General features: G+C 45.3%; 1 protein-coding gene across 1 annotated transcript in view; it reads left to right on the plus strand.

Moving 5' to 3' along the window:
• The window catches only part of ush1c (Usher syndrome 1C), a 343,726-nt gene that overhangs the window by 175,845 nt on the left and 148,476 nt on the right, over positions 1–19,405 (plus strand). Inside the window, exons 17-20 of the mRNA XM_086007821.1 lie at positions 1,724–1,840; positions 6,535–7,059; positions 9,339–9,395; positions 11,382–11,498. Coding sequence (XP_085863947.1) covers positions 1,724–1,840; positions 6,535–7,059; positions 9,339–9,395; positions 11,382–11,498 — 816 coding nt within the window. The remainder of the gene's footprint in view (positions 1–1,723; positions 1,841–6,534; positions 7,060–9,338; positions 9,396–11,381; positions 11,499–19,405) is intronic.

Below are 19,405 nucleotides of genomic sequence, written 5' to 3' on the forward strand. Positions count from 1 at the left end.
ATGTAATTTTTTCATTCTTAAAAGGTATGAAACACAACTATGTCTTTTACATTGTGTTTGCCACTTCTATAAAACTGTAAAGTGGAAAGAAACCTAAGGGGTACTTTTTGTTCTTTTTCCCCCATTGTCTGCTGAAAAAATATATTCTCACAGAAATATTCTTTGACACAAGCCTATTACATGACATCAGCAATAGGAAGGTGTCCTGGAGTGACTTTTTTGAAAGTAATGGATAGGTCAGATAGTGAGATCAGGAAGAACCTGGCTTCAACCCTTTTGTCTGTGTTGGTGTTGGCTGATCTCAGCAAGACAACAGTGTAGACAAAACAATTGGCCTGTGTGAATTTGTGTTGGGGTGGGGCAATCAGCAAGGGTTCCTGCTCTCGATCGCTGTCCAGTTACCCCTGCTGGAAGTGGGAATGTGTAGACGTTGGGTAAGGATAGGATCGAATAATCTGCCAGCACTCATCGTCAAGGCTCACGTAAATAATGCCTCCTTGGGTGAAACACGTAAATAATGCCTCCTTGGGTGAAATACTGGAGGGCCCAAGCACTCATAGAAATTACCCTCATAGGGAGTCAGCACCTTCAGGAGGGCAGAGGAGAAAACCATTGAAGAGAAGATTAGTTAGCAGTAAAAAAAAAACTAGAAGACATTGGCGGTTATGACTTCAGAAAGCCAATCTGGACTCACCCAATCCTGATAAGCAGGCTACTGACATGGTGAGGAAACTGACTTTTTTAAAATGTAAGGACTATTTTAATGACAATGGGGGGAGTTTTAACCTTAAAAAAAGGGTGGGTTGGGGTCATGTGAGGAGTTAAAGTATTAAAAATCTGAATCTTGACCAGAACCTACCTTCAACCTGCCCACTTCCGGTTTCAAAGGAGACGGGACGGGGGGCGGGTGTGGGCAGCCAATCCACTCCCAGGAGGTGGGTCGTCTATTTAAATATTATAATGAGGCTGGAAGCCTCTGTTTTAACCTCCATTTTGAATTTAAATTTAGCTGATCGGGTTTTGCACACCTCATAAAACCCGCCACCTAATGCAAGGCAAGGACAGTTGGATCCTTCACCCTTGCCTCCTGGATCCAGCATCCCTAACTCACCCACCCCATGTGATCGCCGATTTCCCCCCCTCCCCCTCCCCATACTCCTCCGTCCACCGGTCATTCCCTAACCCACCCCGTCCCCCTGCTCCACCAACAACCCCCCTTCTCCTCTGGCCCTCCCCCTACTTCTGCAGCCACCGATCATTCCCTAACCCCCCGCCCCCCCGGACTCCTCCAGGCCCCGCTCTTCACCCACCCCCCCAACCTCTGTGCTGGTCCCGGTCCCCAAACCTCACTGACCCCCTCCCTGTGCTCCTCCACCCCCCACGCTATCCCTCCCTCCTCTCAAGCTGGCTGCTGGCCGGGGGTGGGGGGGGTGCAACAGAGGCTTCCCATGCACATCAGGCCACGCCATTAAATTCAGCAGGACCTGCGGGAAACCTGTTCTCCCGGGTTTCCGCCCTGCTCCCAACCCGCCTTCCCCATTAAAATTCAGCCCAATGGGTTTCTTTTTTAATAGACAATGGGAGTATCTTGGAAGAAAGTAGTTGCCTAGACTTGCTTTCCCTTTCCAGTAATATTTGCCAGGCTACAATGACAACTTTAAAATCTTTACCAATCTGTTGACATGACTTGTGAGTGAGCTAAGTCATTGGTGCATTGCTTCAGGTATCTGAAACAGAACGGGAAGATCTGGAAGAATCTGCAAAGGTTCAGCACTGGGTGGAGAGGCTGTGCCAGACTCGGTTAGAGCAAATCTCTTCAGCAGAGAATGAAACCCTTGAGGTAAAAGTTATTCAAGATTACTGTGTTTGTACAGAAATCTGTGCACTGCTTGAAACACTGTTGTCACTTTGTGCAATATGCGGGGGGAATCTAATAACCAGCTAACTGATGGCAATCTTATAGTGACGCCTGGGCAACAAAACTATTTCAAGTGATCAAAATGGCAAATAAACCTTGACCAACCAACATTGAACTCCTGGATATAAAGCTATCATATACCTCACATTTGATATAGAAATATTGGGGTGAAATTGATCTTCGGCTGCAGCGCAAAACAGTCAAAGTCCAATTTCATGCCTATTTCTTTTTTTCAGTATATCTCTATGCAATATTTTTCCCCTACCACAGCGACACGTGTGCAGTTCAGGAACTGCTTACTAGACTTAGTGAGGATCTCATTTTCAAAGCATTCTCTCAGTTATATCTATGTAGCCAGTATGAATTCAGTGAATCTGCAAATAAATGATTTTTCAAAATTCTTTTTAAAGTGTTCTTTTAATTTGAGCAAACCGAAGTCCACTTGGATTTTAACTTCCATTCCGCCCAGTTTCTGCCAGGCAGCAGCAGTTAAAATTCCCCTTTTGACTATCCAAACCTCCGTGCACTGTATATAAGAGAACTGTTAAGCTTGGTAGCCCCAGCAACAGAAGGGGCGCTCCCAGGTAAAAGAACTAATTTTGAATCCTCAGCCTGAGTTGATGTTCAGAGTCATTCATCACTCACTCATGTTCACCTTTGATGTCTTTATCCACAGCAAAACCTTTGCTCTTTTTGATCACGGTTTATCCCTGGTATAGTCCTCCAGCTTTACTCCCTCAAGGCCAAGCAGTACATATGTGAGCGTATCTGGCACTCAATTGTTTTAGCCATCCATCATCAGATCTGGCTGGACCACATCAAGGATTATTAGGCCGCACTCGCCTCTGCCAAAACCATGGACCACAGGATCGTCCTGAAGAACAATTTTCTCTGTTGCCAACCATCTCCTTAAACCCCTCTTCCCTGTTCCATCCACTCTCACCTCCAACATGTGCAAGGAGCTCATGGACTTATTTTTCACTAAGACTGAAACCATCCAACAGACTGCATCTACAGCTTCCTCCCCATGCATCACCCCACCACCCCCTGCGCCCCCACCCCCTGCGCCACCACCCCCGCGCCCCCCCCGCCACCACCCCACACGCCCCCCCACGCCAGCGCCCCCCGCCCTGCCACCCCCCCGCCACCACCCTCCGCGCCCCCCCGCCACCACCCCCCACGCCCCTCGTCATCACCCCCCACGCCCCCCCACACTACTACCCCACGCGCCCCCCCACACCACACACCACCCCCCCGCCACCACCCCACGCGCGCCCCCCCCACACCGCGCCCCCCCCGCCACCACCCCACGCCCACGCGCCCCCCCACACCGCGCCCCCACCACCACCCCATGCGCCGCCACCCCACGCCCCCCCCCCACGCCACCACCCCACGCCACCAACCCGAGCCCTGAACCCACGCCTTTCTCATTTTTCTCCTATATCCTCTCATGCTCTCTCCAAGCTTATTTTGTCCATAAGACCCACCTCCTGCTCCCTTGACTCCACTCCCACTAAACTAAACTGCTGACCACCCAACTTTCCTTCCTGGCACCATGCTAGCTGACATTGTAAATGGTTCCCTCTCTTCAGATACTGTCCTTCTCGCTTTCAAAACCTCCAATATCGTTCCCCTCCTCAAAAAACCTACCCTTGTCCCCTCTGTCCTTGCAACCTACTGCCCATCTCCAACCTACCTTTCCTTTCCAAAGTCATTGAATGTGTTATCACCTTCCAAGTCGGTGCCCATCCTTTCTTCAACTTCTCCAATATCTCTCTCAACCACTCCACTGCTTCAGTGTTTTCAGACTGGTTGTCTGATATCCAGTCTATTATAGAAACACAGAAGATAGGAGCAGGAGTAGGCCATTCGGCCCTTCGAGCCTGCTCCGCCATTCAATGAGATCATGGCTGATCATCCAAATTCAGTACCCTGTCCCTGCCTTCTCCCCATATCCCTTGATCCCGTTAGCCTTAAGAAATATATCCAACTCTTTCTTGAATAAGAAATTTCCTCTAGTTGAATACTGGGAAGACTGAGGCCATCGTCTTTGGTCCCCACCAAAAACTCTGTACCCTTGATACTGATTCTGTCTCCTTCCCCAGCCACTGTCCCAGAATGAACCAGACTGTTCACAATCTGAGTGTCCTATTCAACCTCAAGCTGTATTTCCAATGACATATCCTCTCCATCAGAAAGACCACCTACTTCCACCTCCGTAACATCGGCCACCTCGGTCCCCACCTCGGCATATCTGCTGCTGTAACCCTCATCCATGCTTTTGTTACCTTCAAAATCGACAATTCCAATCCACTCCTTGCCGGCCTCCCATCTTCCACCCGCCATGAACTTGAGCTCGTCCAAAACTCTGCTGCCCGTATCCTAACCTGTACCAAGTCCCATTTGCCCATTACCCCTGTGCTCGCAGACCTACATTGGCTCCCGGTCCACCAACACCTTGATTAAAAAAAATTCTTATTCTCATGTTCAAATCCCTCCATTGTCTCATCCCTCTCTATCTCTGTAATCTTCTTCAGCCCTACAACACTCCCAAGAACTCTGCCTTCCTCCAACTCTGTATCCCCACCATTGGCGGCTGTGCCTTCAGCTGTCTAGGCCCTAAGCTCTGGAATTCCCTACCTGAACCTCCCAGCTCTCTCCTCCTTTAAGACGCTTCTTAAAACCTACCACTTTGACTAAACTTTTAGTCACCTATCTTTTGGCTCGATGTCATTTTTTATCTGATTATGCTCCTGTGAAGCATCTTGGGATATTTTACTACGTTAAAGGCCTATAGAAATGCAAGTTGGTATTGTTGACACTGTAAAGAAGAGCAGGGAGGCTTCCAGTGTTCTTAGTAACATTGTTTCCTCAACCACCTAAAACAGATTAATTGGTCATTCATGGCTGTTTGTGGAATGTTGCTAGTGTAGAATGGCTGCTGTATTTACCTACATAATGAGAGTCACTACATTTAAAAATGTAATTCATTAGGTAAAGCATTTTGGGCTGGTTTAACATGAAAGAAATGCAAGTATTGTTTGTTTATAACCTGGGATCTTCCTGATTTGTATAGCTCAAAGCAAACCATATATTTATGAGACCTCAGGACCTCCATGGAAAATGCATGTAAATTCCTCAACCTCATTATAGCATGCAAATAATCTGTGGTCCCCAATACAATGATACACCTTAGTGTGGAGAAGCCAATTGACTGAGTTAAGTAGTAGACTTTGGGGACATGGCCTTACTGTGGTTTCAGTTGCTGCTGTGAGATTCCCAGTTTCAATGCCATTACATGACATTATCATCCTCGTTTTGCCCATTCATAGTCAATAGGCAGAAAATCCAACCTTATATTTCCACCAGCCCAAGACAGACCACAAGTTGGCAGAACTGAAAATCTCCATTGGGACGTGTCACAGCTATTATTGAGAAGAAAACTTTTAAAATGTGGGTGCTCCTTTTTAGTTTGCACCAGTGCATATGTGCAGCGTATGTCAAGTCATGAGTTGACACAACTTTAGTTTCCCATTGACTCAGTTAACATGGTTTGATGTATAATTCTGTACTGTATTTGACAGTTTTAGATTATGAGAGGGGAACCAGCAGCAGCAGAAGAGAAGGAGAAAGATTTGTTTTCTTTTGCATCAGTCGAACAATGGTGCAATTTGCCCTTGTGCTTTTCTTTGAGTATGAGTTATTCCTTATGATAATGATGAATGCCACTTTTTAGCATACACCTGTAATGAGATTATATGTTCTTTAAAATCATATTGACCACCAGTAATTGTGGCACAGGCATTATTTCCTGTTTTTGCTGAAGCTAAACAAAAGTTAAATCTTTTATAGCGTTCCCCCATTTTATAGCTCTTAGAAGAACTTAAATAAAGATTGCATTTCACTAACTTGAATAAATATTCTATGAAACTCATCCGAATATACACTAATTAATGGATTGAGCATCTTGTAGGTCTTGTGTACTAATGTAAACTGGATTAACGCAGTATCTGAATTGGCACATTGTCGGAAACTGTGAATGCTCTGTCAGTAACATTATGGAAGTGATAACATTATGAAAGTTGTTGCCTTCATGTTGGTGTGGTGAAAATATTACATGTAGCCCTATAAAATGAATTGCTTTATGAATTAATGTTGACACTTTTGTTGCGAATGTAGCCATTACCAGTAAGAATAATACTTCAGACATATTCAGATTTGACTTCATCATCCCTTTGTTAAGTTCCTATGTTTTACACACCATGTGGAATAGATGGCAGCTCTTATTCATATGTTTTTGTTTAGGGGTCCCAGGTGTCCATATTGGTCCAAGTTTAGATGACAGGTGAATTCATCCATACTGTGCCCATTGGGACCATTTTGAGTTCAGAATTTGTTTTGATGCTCACTCATACTTGCTACAAGATCAGCAAGACTTAAATTTTACCGGAGATGTTCTTCTAATTACTATCAAAACAACTTTAATGTCTGGAAGATCATTTCCAGAGGACTGTTCCTTCAATTTTTGGTTATAGATGTTGTTTGGAGTGAAAATTTTATTTTATGCTTTTCAATTGAGAATCATACAGTTTAAAAACTCTGTTATCTACTAACAGGGGTCGAGTGCACCACCAGCCCCTCCAACATCTGTACGGAAGTTTGCCGGTGGCCTCCAGCTGCATACCACAGATCTTGATGACATCAACTTAGATCAATTTGATCAGCCAGCAAAGCGGATGGCACCTCTTCCACAAGCACCTCATCTTGTTCCATCACCACAACCATCCAAGATTCCATCACCAGCTGTCACACCATCACGGAAAAAGCCTGCTCCAGCTCTGCCATCTCCACGTCATTCAAAACCATCCCACATAGGCTCCAGGGTGTCTCCTGTATCCCCAATTCCACCTCCTCCTCCCTTGCCCCCTCCCCCTCCACCACTCCCCCCTCCAATGTCCATTCATCCTATTGCCTTTGCTCGTTCTCAAGGTACCATTCCAGAAGCGAGGGAAAGCAACTCAACCTATTACTTCCATGCTGGCATGGAGTCGGTTAATGATTGGGAGAATTATAGTTCAAAAGCTGGGTACAGTCCTATTTACACCCCAACTGGTGAACGTTCATATCCAACCAGTCATAAGGTATTGACTGTGTTTTATGACATCTTCCTCTGGACTGTACACTTTCTAAACTTCTAGTCTAAAAGTAGCCACTCCAAAATAGTTTGCACTATGGTAGACAGTCTTTTCACAAAAATTACCAAACTACTACAATGTGCATGGCAATCCAAGCAAATTTATTTAAATGAACTGTCAACTGGTAAATCTCTCGCTTCTGAGTCAGAAGATATGGGTTCAAGCCCCAATTAAGTATTTGAACATATAATGTAGAATGGCAAAAGCAAAATACTGCGGATGCTGGAAAACTGAATTAAAAACAGAAAATGCTGGAAACACTCAACAGGTCAGGCAACATCTGTGGAGAGAGAAACAGAGTTAACGTTTCAGGTCGATGACATCAGAACTGACGAAAGGTCATCGATCTGAAACGCTAACTCTGTTTCTCTCTCCACAGACGCTGCCTGACCTGCTGAGTATTTCCAGAACTTTCTGTTTTTAATCTAGAATGGCAGTCCAGTCTAATACTGAGAGAGTGCTGCATTATTGGAGGTGCTATACTTTGGATGTTAAACTGCCTATCTGACTATCCAAGTAGATTTTTAAAATCCCATGGCAAAGAAGAGCTGAGAACCTCCCAGCATCCTACGCAACATTCCTTTCGCAACAAACACTACTGGAAACAGATTAATTGGTCATTCACCTCTATATACAAAATGACTGCTGCACTTGCCTATCTAACAACAGTGGCTGCATCTCAAAAGTAATTCATTGTATGTGAAACACTTTGGCCTAGATTTTCAGTGCGCCGTGAGGCGGGCTTTTAGGCGTGCAGGGGGCAAAAATCCCGAATTCAGGGGTCCCGACACCATCCCGCCCAAAACCCGCCTCCACGTAAGTTTCAAAGGAGGCGGGTACCCGCCCCGCACTGGGACCCGCCGACTCGAGGCGGGAAGGGATTAGTGCCAGTTTTGAGCCTAATCCCTATTTTGAGGGGTGTCGTGTGGGATTCCCGATGGCTCCAAACCACGCCAGGTTAGAGCAGGCGGGCCGTCGGGTTGAAGGACTTGGAGGGGTCGAGATGTCGGTGTACAGGTGAGTGATGAGTGCATGAGTGCAAAGGTAAGTGTGTTTGGTGTGTCTAAAGTGTGTAAAGAAGTTTAAATTACCTGTACTTACCTTTACAGCCTTTCTTCCTCGAGGCATCGGGAGTCCATCACTCAGCCGGCACTGAAAGCAGAATGGCTGCGATCTGTCAAAATTGACAGCCTGCAGCTTTCAGTGCCGGTGAGAGTTCTAACTGAGTCTGCGTAGAAGGACTCAGGTTAGAAGTCAGACTGCCAACATTTGACAGCTTCAAACAGCTGTGAAACGTTGATATTTCATTTGTCAATACCTCTTGACAGATGAAATTTCAGTCTGTGACGCCACCTGTTGCCGGGTGGCCCTTAATTGGCCTGCTGAGCCCGCTGGGCGGGCTCAACAAGGTCAATCAAGGGAAAATCACGTGGATTGGCCGGACGTCGATGGAGGCGGGACTAAAACCCGAAAGTTGTAGTCCCGTCTCCTTCCCGACTGCTGAATGAAAATCCAGCCCTTTGAGTTATTTCTGAGATGCTGTACAGCATTATATAAATGCAAGTTTAAAAACAAATCATTGTTCTAAAACCTTTAAAGCAAAAACATTAAAGCCTTGGGTAATGCTCGTTCTACTTCTTCCCTCGCTCTGGGAAGTATCTGGCTTTGCTAACTTAGCTGAAATTTGTAATGCAGCAGACAGAAGATTCTGGGCACAAACCTACATTGTGCCATTTTCCAGCACCGTGTGTTAATGCCCCATGCCATTGAACAGTTTTTACATAGCAAATCAGATAATAAAAATATTGAACTGTAGAGCGGGCTGAAATCACAAGTCAATTTAGTCAGTGCCGATAGTTATTCATCTCTTCCCAGAGAACATCTGTGTTGAAGTGTGCAGTTTTTTTCAGGTAATTTGTTTTGGTAGATGTTAATGTTTGTTTCCAGCTAGCAGACATTAATATGGTTAGCACTGCAAAAGGTAAAACTCATCAAAGTTAAAAGTCATGTTTTAAAATTTATATATTAATTAATAATCATTAATGCTAAGAACAGTTAACTGAGTTTTACCTTTTGGTACATCTGTTTTTTCTGATAAAGGTCAGATGTGCCCAGCATGCTCCTGACTTTGAAAGTTGCATGTGTTTGGAGTGACTTATTACCATTGGCATGATGGCTTATGTTCATATAGAATGATGATTGGAACCTGTGTTGACTTGTCTCAGGTTATGAGGAACACGTCCCATGTTAGCAGAGTCTCTTCCGCATCCAATAATCCATTGGTACGTGACAAAACTATTGTGTGCATCTATGCAGGGGGTCCTAGGACACTCTTGGTACCAGTGAAAAACTGATGCCAGTATAGTACAAACCATTAAAGGCCAACACTGGAAATTATACAGGAGACTTGCATAGTTTTTTTTAGGGAAAAGAGAATAAAAGATTTAATAGGTGATGTCGGATCAGCAATTAACTGATTCATGACTCATGCTCTTGAGTATTGATTATCGAGACCATGTCCCCTTCATACAGCAGACCTGCATTTGAGTTGATTCTGAGAGATACACAAGCCATTTATTACCAGATACAAGTGAATTAGCTGGTGCATTGAAACATTCCTACTATCAGATCAACTCGTATTACTAAGGATGAAGGTGACAAACATGCTTAACAATAGCAGAATTAAGGTACAACTGTAGCACTGATGTGAAGTAGTTTCATTTAAAATAGAAGTGGAGCCTGAATCAACTGTCAAGGCCCAAGCTGACACCGGAACAAAGCAGAGTGAGACTTGCTGGAAGAGGTAAACTCACTCCACTTTGGAATCAGCTGAGGTCTTCACAAGCTATTTACACTACAAGTTAAGTGTCTGTGTGAAGCCATTAGGCTTTGCATCAATGATAAACTTGTGGAATGTAAATGTACCATAATTGTTAAATAGGATTAGTTTTTAATGTTTAGAGTCTATTTTCTGTTTTTTTTCCACTTACAGGAATTGTAAGACTTTCCCATAATATCTAAATGGAAATAAGAAGAAAAGAAACAAAAAAAATGGAAGGATTTGAAGTGTGATGCATATAAAATTAAAAAAGGAATCCATTAGTTGTCAAAAGTTTAAAAAGTTAATTCATTTAGAATGGCGATTTGCTTGAAAAAGACTTTGGCCTAGAAATTGGGTTGGGGCGCCAAAGTGGCGCAAAAGTCGCCTGAGCGCAGGATTTAGTGCAGCGATTGGAGTAATACCGATCGCCAGAAATTCAGTTTCAGTGCCGCTCGAGGGAGACGGGGTGAGGCTCGAGGCGCTCCGCGTCCCTCTTAGGGCGCTGAAACTGATTATCGCAGCGCAACGTGCCACAGCGCCACACGCTGCAGCACGGCACGCTGCGGTACTGCAGGCCTTCCTCCCACTGTTAAGGGGGAGGTGCCTGCAACAGCGCGATCCCCGCTCGCGAGTGCCGGCAAATGAGCCCGTACCAAGGAGAAGTGTCGGGCTCTCGGGAAACAGCCAGCAATGCCGCGGGGGGGGGGGGGTGGTTAGGAGGCCACTTCCACCTTAACTTGCGCCGCTGCCGGCACAGTAAGGCCCCGTGAACCGGGCGCGGGTAGCGAGCGGCACAACTGCGGCGTTCGCTACCAAATATCGCGAATGGGGCGCTGCGCACACCGATGACTTCATTGGTGGCGGCGCAGCGCAAAAGCCTAACGCCACCATTAGTGCCCCTACTTAATATCGCGGGAGACGCAGCCAGTGGCGCTACAGCCACTGACTGCCTCTTTAGGCGCTAACAGGTGGCGCTACTCACCCAATTTCTCCCCCTTAGAGCTATAAATAACTGAGTTACTGTTACACTGACATTTCCTTTCTATTGAATCACATTTTAATACTAGTCTTTTAAGGTACAATGCAATATAGTTTTATGTATTTCCAATCATTACTTTGACAGAGTAATTGTTTGGCTATCAATAATTGATGTAAGTGGAATGGGCTATGTGCTGTTTTTCCATTGTAAAGCACTATTCAGAAGAGCTTTATTATGAACTTAAGCAAGGTTTTTAAAAATATATATATATTAGAAATTGTATGAACAACAAAATGCAGCATTGGTTAAATGAATATGTTTTTGAGTGGCAATGCATTTAATACATATCTTATTTATTAAAGTGAGATATTAAACTTTTATTACCACTGTTATATTTACATGTTAATTGTGCTTTCCCTTTCCATCTACCATGGATGACTGTTCATCATGTACTGCATATAACTTCAGCAACTTGCCCCAAGCCCACCTACCCAAAAACGACCAATGGGGCCCATGGCTTCCAAGCCAGTCATGTTGCCCCCTAGTCCTAGCCATATGAACAAGACATGGGTTAAATCAGAACTGGTAAGTTTTGTTTTAAATGTATTTATCAGTATAGATAGTCTTAACTCTCCCTGTCCTTCATTTGTTTTTTTTACAGCGGAATCTATAGTTAGGATATTTTCTATATAGCAGCCAACTGTCTATGACAGCCACAGTTTGTCAGTATGACCAACAACTAATGCCAGTCAATTGGAATTATCCTGTAATTGAGTTTCCACGTGGGCATTATGTATTGCGGCCATTCCATTACACCTGCATTGTACAGTTGGTCCAGAACCAGTCAAGAGGCTAGAGAATTAGAGGTAAGCCAAGACTGAATGGGAATCAGAATCTTGAGAAATGGCCAGGATCAGGTGAGAGCCGGAGGATGGCGAGGCAGACCAAAATTGGACAGGAGTCACCGGTTGTAGAGGTGAGTTATAAGATTGGGCCAAGTGTAAGATTGCTCTTCTGCATCTTTTTGATGGGATTGGGGGCAAGGTATTGACTTGGATAGAGAACTGGTTGGCAGACAGAAAGCAAAGAGTTGGAATAAACGGGTCTTTTTCCGAGTGGCAGGCAGTGACTAGTGGGGTACCGCAGTGATCGGTCCTTGGACCCCAGCTATTCACAATATATATTAATGATCTAGACAAGGGAACTAGATGTAATATCTCCAAATTTGCAGACGACACAAAGCTGGGTGGGCGTGTGTGCGGAGAGGAGGATGCCGAGAAACTCCAGTATGATTTGGACAGGTTGGGTGATTGGGCAGAAGCATGGCAGATGCAATATAACGTGGATAAATGCGAGGTTATCCACATGGTGGCAAAAACAGGAAGGCAGATTATTATCTGAATGGCAATAGATTGGGAGAAGGGGAAGTGCAACGAGACCTGGGCGTCCTTGTGCACCAGTCGCTGAAGGTAAGCATGCAGATGCAGCAGGTGGTTAAGAAGGCAAATGGTATGTTGGCCTTCGTAGCGAGAGGGTTTGAGTACAGGAACAAGGATGTCTTGCTGCAGTTGTACAGGGCCTTAGTCAGACCACATCTTGAGTATTGTGTGCAGTTTTGGTCGCCTTATCTGAGAAAGGATGTTCTTGCCATGGAAGGAGTGCAGCGAAGATTCACCAGGCTGATACCTGGGATGGCAGGAATGACGTATGAGGAGAGATTGGGTCGATTGGACTTGTACTTGCTAGAGTTTAGAAGAATGAGAGGGGATCTCATTGAAACTTATAAAATTCTGACAGGACTGGACAGACTAGATGCAGGAAGGATGTTCCCGATGGTTGGGGAGTCCAGAACCAGGGGTCACAGTCTAAGGATAAGGGGTAAGCCATTTAGGACAGAAATGAGGAATTTCTTCACCCAGAGAGTGGTGAACCTGTGAAATTCTCTACCACAGAAGGCAGTAGAGGCCAATTCATTAAATATATTCAAGAAGGAGTTGGATATCTTTCTTAAGGCTAAAGGGATCAAGGGGTATGGGGAGAAACCAGGGACCGGGTACTGAATTTGGATGAGCAGCCATGATCGCATTGAATGGCGGAGCAGGCTCGAGGGGCCAAATGGCCTACTCCTGCTCCTATCCTCTATGTTTCTATGATTATGTTTTGTAATGAGCACAGGGCTGCTCCTGGGAACTAACCATTGTGCTCAACGATCCTGGATAGACCTGTAGGTGGGCATAGTAGACAAGTTAACATTTTAGCATTAGCTAACTTTCAGATATCATTAGTAATGTTATCTAATGTTGTACATTATTGAAATTATATGAAGAATAGCAGAAAGCTGGAAGTAATTCCAAGGTACTTGTCAATTGAATATTTCAGATGAAAAACTCTGAAAGTAAAACTTGCATTGCTTAAAACCATGGTCTGAATCCTGAGGTTAGAAACCACTGCAAGATAAATAAATGTTGACGTTCATTAAAGGTAGTTCCATTATATTTTAAATGTGTTTGTTTACCAGCACTGATTTTTAAAACAGATACCTATGGCCATTGCATTTCATTGGGCCTTATGATAGGTCAGAGTGGGAGAGGAAGTTGAATCTTGTAACTCAGCATTGCGTCAAATGGGGTTGTTTGTTTTCTGCCGGTATAGGGTGTCCACATTCCATAGCACCCATATTCCACCATGGTTGAGGTAAGTGTTAAGTCTGTGTGTTCCAGTTATGGTTAATATGAATCACTGCACACAGACCACAAGAATAACTTTAACAGGTCTTTACTAGTCGAAGGTCAGGGCTGAACTACTCAGCAAATTACTACACAGCACTTATATACCGGTGTGGTCACCACCGGTATTACCGTATACAGCAGCCAGAGAAAGTAGTACATCTCTTAAGGTGGAACAGGTTTAAGTTCTCTTAAGGTGGAACAAGTTACATACACCACAATCCTCCCTTTTTAGCTTAACAGTTATATCCCCATTTAACATAACATAATAACATATATACATATACAACTTCATGTAGAACAGTTCAAAGGTTCAGTCTCTCAGGAGGCCTCCTGATTCGAGTTGGATAACGCCTTTCAGGGGTCTCTGATTCTTGTTGCTGAGGCGACTCCTCTAGTTGGTCTCTTATGTCTTGGACATCATCATCAGGTACATTCACTGCCGAGGTAGATGCTTCAGGTTCACTAACTTCTTCCATGGTTGTCTCTGTCGTAACCATGGGTTCGACCCTTGTTCTCGATTCCACCAGTTGGTCAGCATGACGCCGTATTACATTTTTACCAACATCTACCATGTACATCAGGGGTCCTTGTCTGGCCCGAATTGTTCCGGATTGCCATTTCTCGTTTCCATAGTCCCTGGCCAACACTGGTTGTCCTACCTCGAAACTCCGAGTGGTCTTGTTATTTATATGCTGGAACTGTTTGTTTTCAACTTCCCTCCGCACATTTGGTTTTAACAAGTCCAACCTGGACCGCAACCTCCTGTTATAAAACATCATGGCAGGACTTTGGTTTGTCACTGCATGAGCGGCGTTTCGATATGCCAGTAGAAACTTGTCCACCTTATGTTGTAGTGGAATCTGATCTTCGCTCATGGCCTTTATTGCCTTTTTGAATGTTTGTACAAATCTCTCGGCCAACCCATTTGTAGCCGGATGATATGGGGCAGAGGTATAATGTTTCACCCCATTCTTCTTTAAGAATTTTTGGAATTCTTCTGACACGAACTGTGGTCCGTTGTCGGAACATATTTGTTCTGGCAATCCGTTCCTTGCGAATATCGTTCTTAACACCGCAATTGTCTTTTCTGAAGTAGTGGTAGTCATCTTGATCACTTCTGGCCATTTAGAATGTGCATCCACCGCAATTAGAAACATGGAGTCCATGAATGGACCAGCAAAGTCAATATGTACGTGTTGCCATGGGGCTGAAGGCCATTCCCATGGATGCAGCGGTGCAATCGGAGGTGCATTTTGCACTTTTTGGCACCCTGAGCAGCTTTTCGTCAGCTCCTCTATCTGTTGGTCGATACCCGGCCACCACACATAAGCCCTAGCAAGGCTTTTCATCTTGACTCCCCCCAGATGACCTTCATGCAGTTCCTTTAGAACTCTTTCCCTTAACTTAGGAGGAATAATCACTCTCGTTCCATACATCAATGTTCCTTGACAGACGGACAGCTGGTCTCGTCTTGCCGAGAATGCCGGTAACAGAGAATCACCATGTGCTGGCCATTCCTTCACTGTCACCTCGTAGACTCGGGACATGTCGGGTCATTCCTGGTTTCTCTTTTTCAATACTTGCATTGGTGACTGGTAAACACTCGATGATGGTCGAGTGAAATAACTCAACAGGGTCAACCTTCGTTGTCTCCTCTTCTTCAGGTAGTGGCAGGCGCGACAGCCCATCAGCATTACCATGCTGCTTTGTACCTTTGAATTCTATCTGATATTGATGTGCCCCTAGGAAAAGGGACCATCTCTGGAGTCTCTGTGCTGTCATCACCGACACACCCTTCTTAGGGTTAAAAATGGATACCAACGGCTGATGGTCTGTCAGAAGCGTGAACTTTTGGCCCTGCAGGTAATGATTAAACTTCTTTACTCCCCACACAAGGCTGAGAGCCTCCCTATCTATCTGAGCATAGTTGCGCTCAGCGGAGGTCAATGATCTGGATGCGAACGCGACTGGCCTCTCCGTGCCATTTGGCAACTTGTGTGAGAGTACTGCCCCAATACCATATGGAGAAGCATCACAAGCCAAACGAATAGGCAGTGTTGGGTTGAAGTGAGCCAACACTTCCTCTGAGGTTATCAATTCCTTGCTTTTGCGAAAGGCCTTCTTACAGTCCTCGCTCCACTCCCATGGTACTCCCTTCTGCAAAAGAGCGTTCAGCGGGTGCAGTACCGTGAATAAATTTGGCAGAAACTTATGGTAATAGTTAATCAATCCTAGGAACGACCTCAACTGAGATACATTAACCGGAGCGGGAGCCTTCACAACCGCTTCGATCTTGTCAGGAGACTTATGAAGTCCCTCCTGGTCAATGACATGGCCACAGTACGAGATCCGCTTCTGAAAGAACTCTCATTTCTGCCGATTAACTCGAAGTCCATATTCTTTCAATCTGATGAGCACCAGTTCCAAATTTGCGAGGTGTTCCTCGTCACCCTCTCCTGTAATCAGAATATCGTCCAGGTAACATTGTGTGCCTGGAATTCCCTGTAATACCTGCTCCATGGCCCTCTGCCAAATTGCTGGAGCCGATGCCACTCCAAAAACCAGTCTATTATACCGGTACAAGCCTCTATGCGTGTTGATCGTGAGGTACTGGCGTGATTCTTCCTCAACTTCCATCTGTAAGTACGCCTGCGCCAGGTCTATCTTGGTGAAGTGTTTCCCGCCCGACAACGAAGCGAAGATATCCTCAATCCGCGGAAGCGGATACTGCACCGTGTGAAGCACCGGATTAACAGTGATCTTGAAATCTCCACAGATGCGAACCTTCCCTGGTTCTCCCGGCTTGTTGCTCGAAGGACGTTTCATCACGGGAACAATGGGCATAGCCCACTCACTCCAGTCTACCTTAGACAGTACTCCTGAACGTTCTAGCGCTTCCAACTCCGCTTCCACAGCAGGTCGTATCGCATAGGGTACCGGTCTGGCTTTGAAAAATTTTGGTTGTGCATGTTCTTCAATCTTGATGTTTGCCGTAATTCCTCTGTGTTCCCAGTCCCTGCTGGAACACCTCTTTAGCATCGTCCAATATTCTGGACAATCGTTTAGGTTTGACATCTGTTTCCCTGGCATCTACCGTTAGTGCTTTTAAGGAATGCCAGTCCATATTCATTTTTCTAATCCACTTCCGTCCCAGTAGTGGTGGACCTCCTTCAGGTAGCACATATAAGTCCATTCCTCGGCTTTCTTTGCCCTTGTGGACCACCTTTACCTCTATCTTTCCGATGGGGTATACTTTTTGCCCCGTGTATGTTTTCAATACAATCTCCGTATCCCATAGGGGAATATGTTGGAATAACCTTTTGTAATCTTTCTTATTCATGACCGTCAATGCCGATCCAGTGTCCAATTCCATCTTCACTTGGACTCCTGCTATCTGAAGTGTGACCCAAATTGTCTGGAGGTCTGCTTCCTTACCAACGTTGTGCACTCTTAAGCTACCCAGTTCATTACTGCTGGCGTCTGAATCTGACTTCTGTTCGTTCGAACTGTTCTCTGTCACCTTGTGTACCTTTCTGTACTTTCCCTGCGGTGACTTTTTGTTGCTGGTCTTCTCTCCTGACCGGCATACTTTAGCTATGTAACCAAGCCTGCCACATTTTCTGCATTCCTTATTTTTGAACCAGCACTGGTTCTGATCGTGCGTTGTCTTTCCACAACGATAACATTTTACTGTACCCTAGACCATTTGATTTGTGCTGAGTTCCGGTGACCGTAGCTGCATTACCGCCGTGCCTCTCGCTGCGGCTTCGTGCGATGCTGCCATAGCGACAGCTTTATCAAGCGTCAGCTCATTCTCCTCAAGCAGTCGCTTTTGTGTCTCTTTTAACAATCCACACACAAATTTATCTCTCAGCGCATCTGTTAATCCTGTTCCAAACTGACAGTACTTTGCTAGCTTACGCAATTCAATTAAAAATTCAGCATTGCTTTCATCTTTCAGCTGCTTTCTGCTGTAAAATTTAAATCGTTCCGCTAGCATCAGCGGCGTGGGGCTTAAATGATTTTTCAGGACGGTAACAATATCTGCGAAAGTCTTATCCGCTGGTTTCTCTGGTGATAGAAGGTGTTTCAATTGCCCGTATGTCTTCGCACCCATTAAGTTTAATAAGGTTAGTGCTTTATCCTCATCTGATATCTTATTTGCTTTACAATAAACTTCTATGCGTTCTACATACGTGGCCCAATCTTCAACATCGGCATCGAAATCGTTGATGTTACCACGCTTAGGCATCCTTGCAATCTTCTTGAGAAACAAAAAAAAAAATTCTTTTTTTTTCTTTTATTTTAAAATGGCGGTTTCCCGCGCTTGTCTTCTTCCCCCGCCTATGAAAATGGCGGCTTCCCGCGTTTGCCTTTCTCCCCCGCTGGCTGTAATGGCGATTGCCGTATTGCTGCCGTTTGCACCTCCCCAGCGGTTCTCAATTCGTGCCTCCCAGCCCCTCTTGCAGTCCGGTCCTTTCCACCGGCTGCGGCTGAGTTCTCCGCGGTTTTTTTATTTTCTCCCGCGCCTTACGCTGTCCCGGTCGCTGCGCCTCGCGGCCTCGGTAGCTGCCGGCCTTTTTCACCGGTCGTGGTCGAGCTCTCTCTCGACGCTGTTGCGTCTCCCAGCCCGCTTGCAGCCCGGTCTTTTACACCGGCTGCGTTTGCATTCACCGCGGCTCCCGTGCCTTACGCTGCCCCTGTCTCAGCGCCTCTGGCCCCGACTTCTGTCCGGCTCTTTTCCCCGGCCATGGTCGAGTTCTCCGCCCTTATATCCTCCGTTTTCCCTCCCCTACTCCACAGCCAACGTGGCCGACTTGCTGATCGGCTTACCCACCACCGTGGTAGAAGGGATGATCACTACCTGTCGCTGATGGAAGGCTTCATGTCAGGATTCTTCCTTTGCTCTTCAGACCCGAGTCTTTTCTCAGCAGGATGATGAGGGCGGATGCCTCCTCTCGACGCCCGTTAAACTGCCTTGGATGTATCTCTGCCGCAGGGTAAGATCGTACTCGTCACCACTGTTAAGTCTGTGTGTTCCAGTTATAGTTAATATGAATCACTGCACACAGACCACAAGAATAACTTTAACAGGTCTTTACTAGTCGAAGGTCAGGGCTGAACTACTCAGCAAATTACTACACAGCACTTATATACCGGTGTGGTCACCACCGGTATTACCGTATACAGCAGCCAGAGAAAGTAGTACATCTCTTAAGGTGGAACAGGTTTAAGTTCTCTTAAGGTGGAACAAGTTACATACACCACAGTAAGCTCACATGACAGCTTGTTTTGGAGCTTTAACTCAGTGCATACTTGAGTGTTATGAATTCAGTACTTGGAGCTGAACACCTTTTATAGAAAAAAATGGAAACAAAAGCCCATTCCTAGTGGGCACTCTAAAAGAGGTCTTCTAAGAAAAATGATTTCCCTACAGGACCTTTCTGGCCAGCTGGTGCAATTTGCAGAGCTTAGAATAATCATGGGGAGTATTCAGTTTAGACAACTGATCTAAAGTAAGTAAAGCTTAAAGGTTTGATAAAGATTCGTGGTTATTTGCCAATAGCCAGCATTTTATTTAGGATGATTCTGCTGTATATAAAAGAAAGTAATGCTGATGTGTAGAGTGTGGGTAAACACAAGGGGGTCGAGGTGGGTCAGAAACGGCCTCATAATGGAGTCGGTAGCCTTACTGCCTTATTAACACCGCCGACGCAGCCGGCTCCATTTTGAAAGGGGGCTATCATCTAGTGTCCAAAGCAT

The sequence above is a fragment of the Somniosus microcephalus genome, chromosome 15 (assembly GCF_052327205.1).
Source record: "Somniosus microcephalus isolate GS21.2 chromosome 15, FLI_Smic_1.0, whole genome shotgun sequence".
NCBI classification, from domain to species: domain Eukaryota; kingdom Metazoa; phylum Chordata; class Chondrichthyes; order Squaliformes; family Somniosidae; genus Somniosus; species Somniosus microcephalus.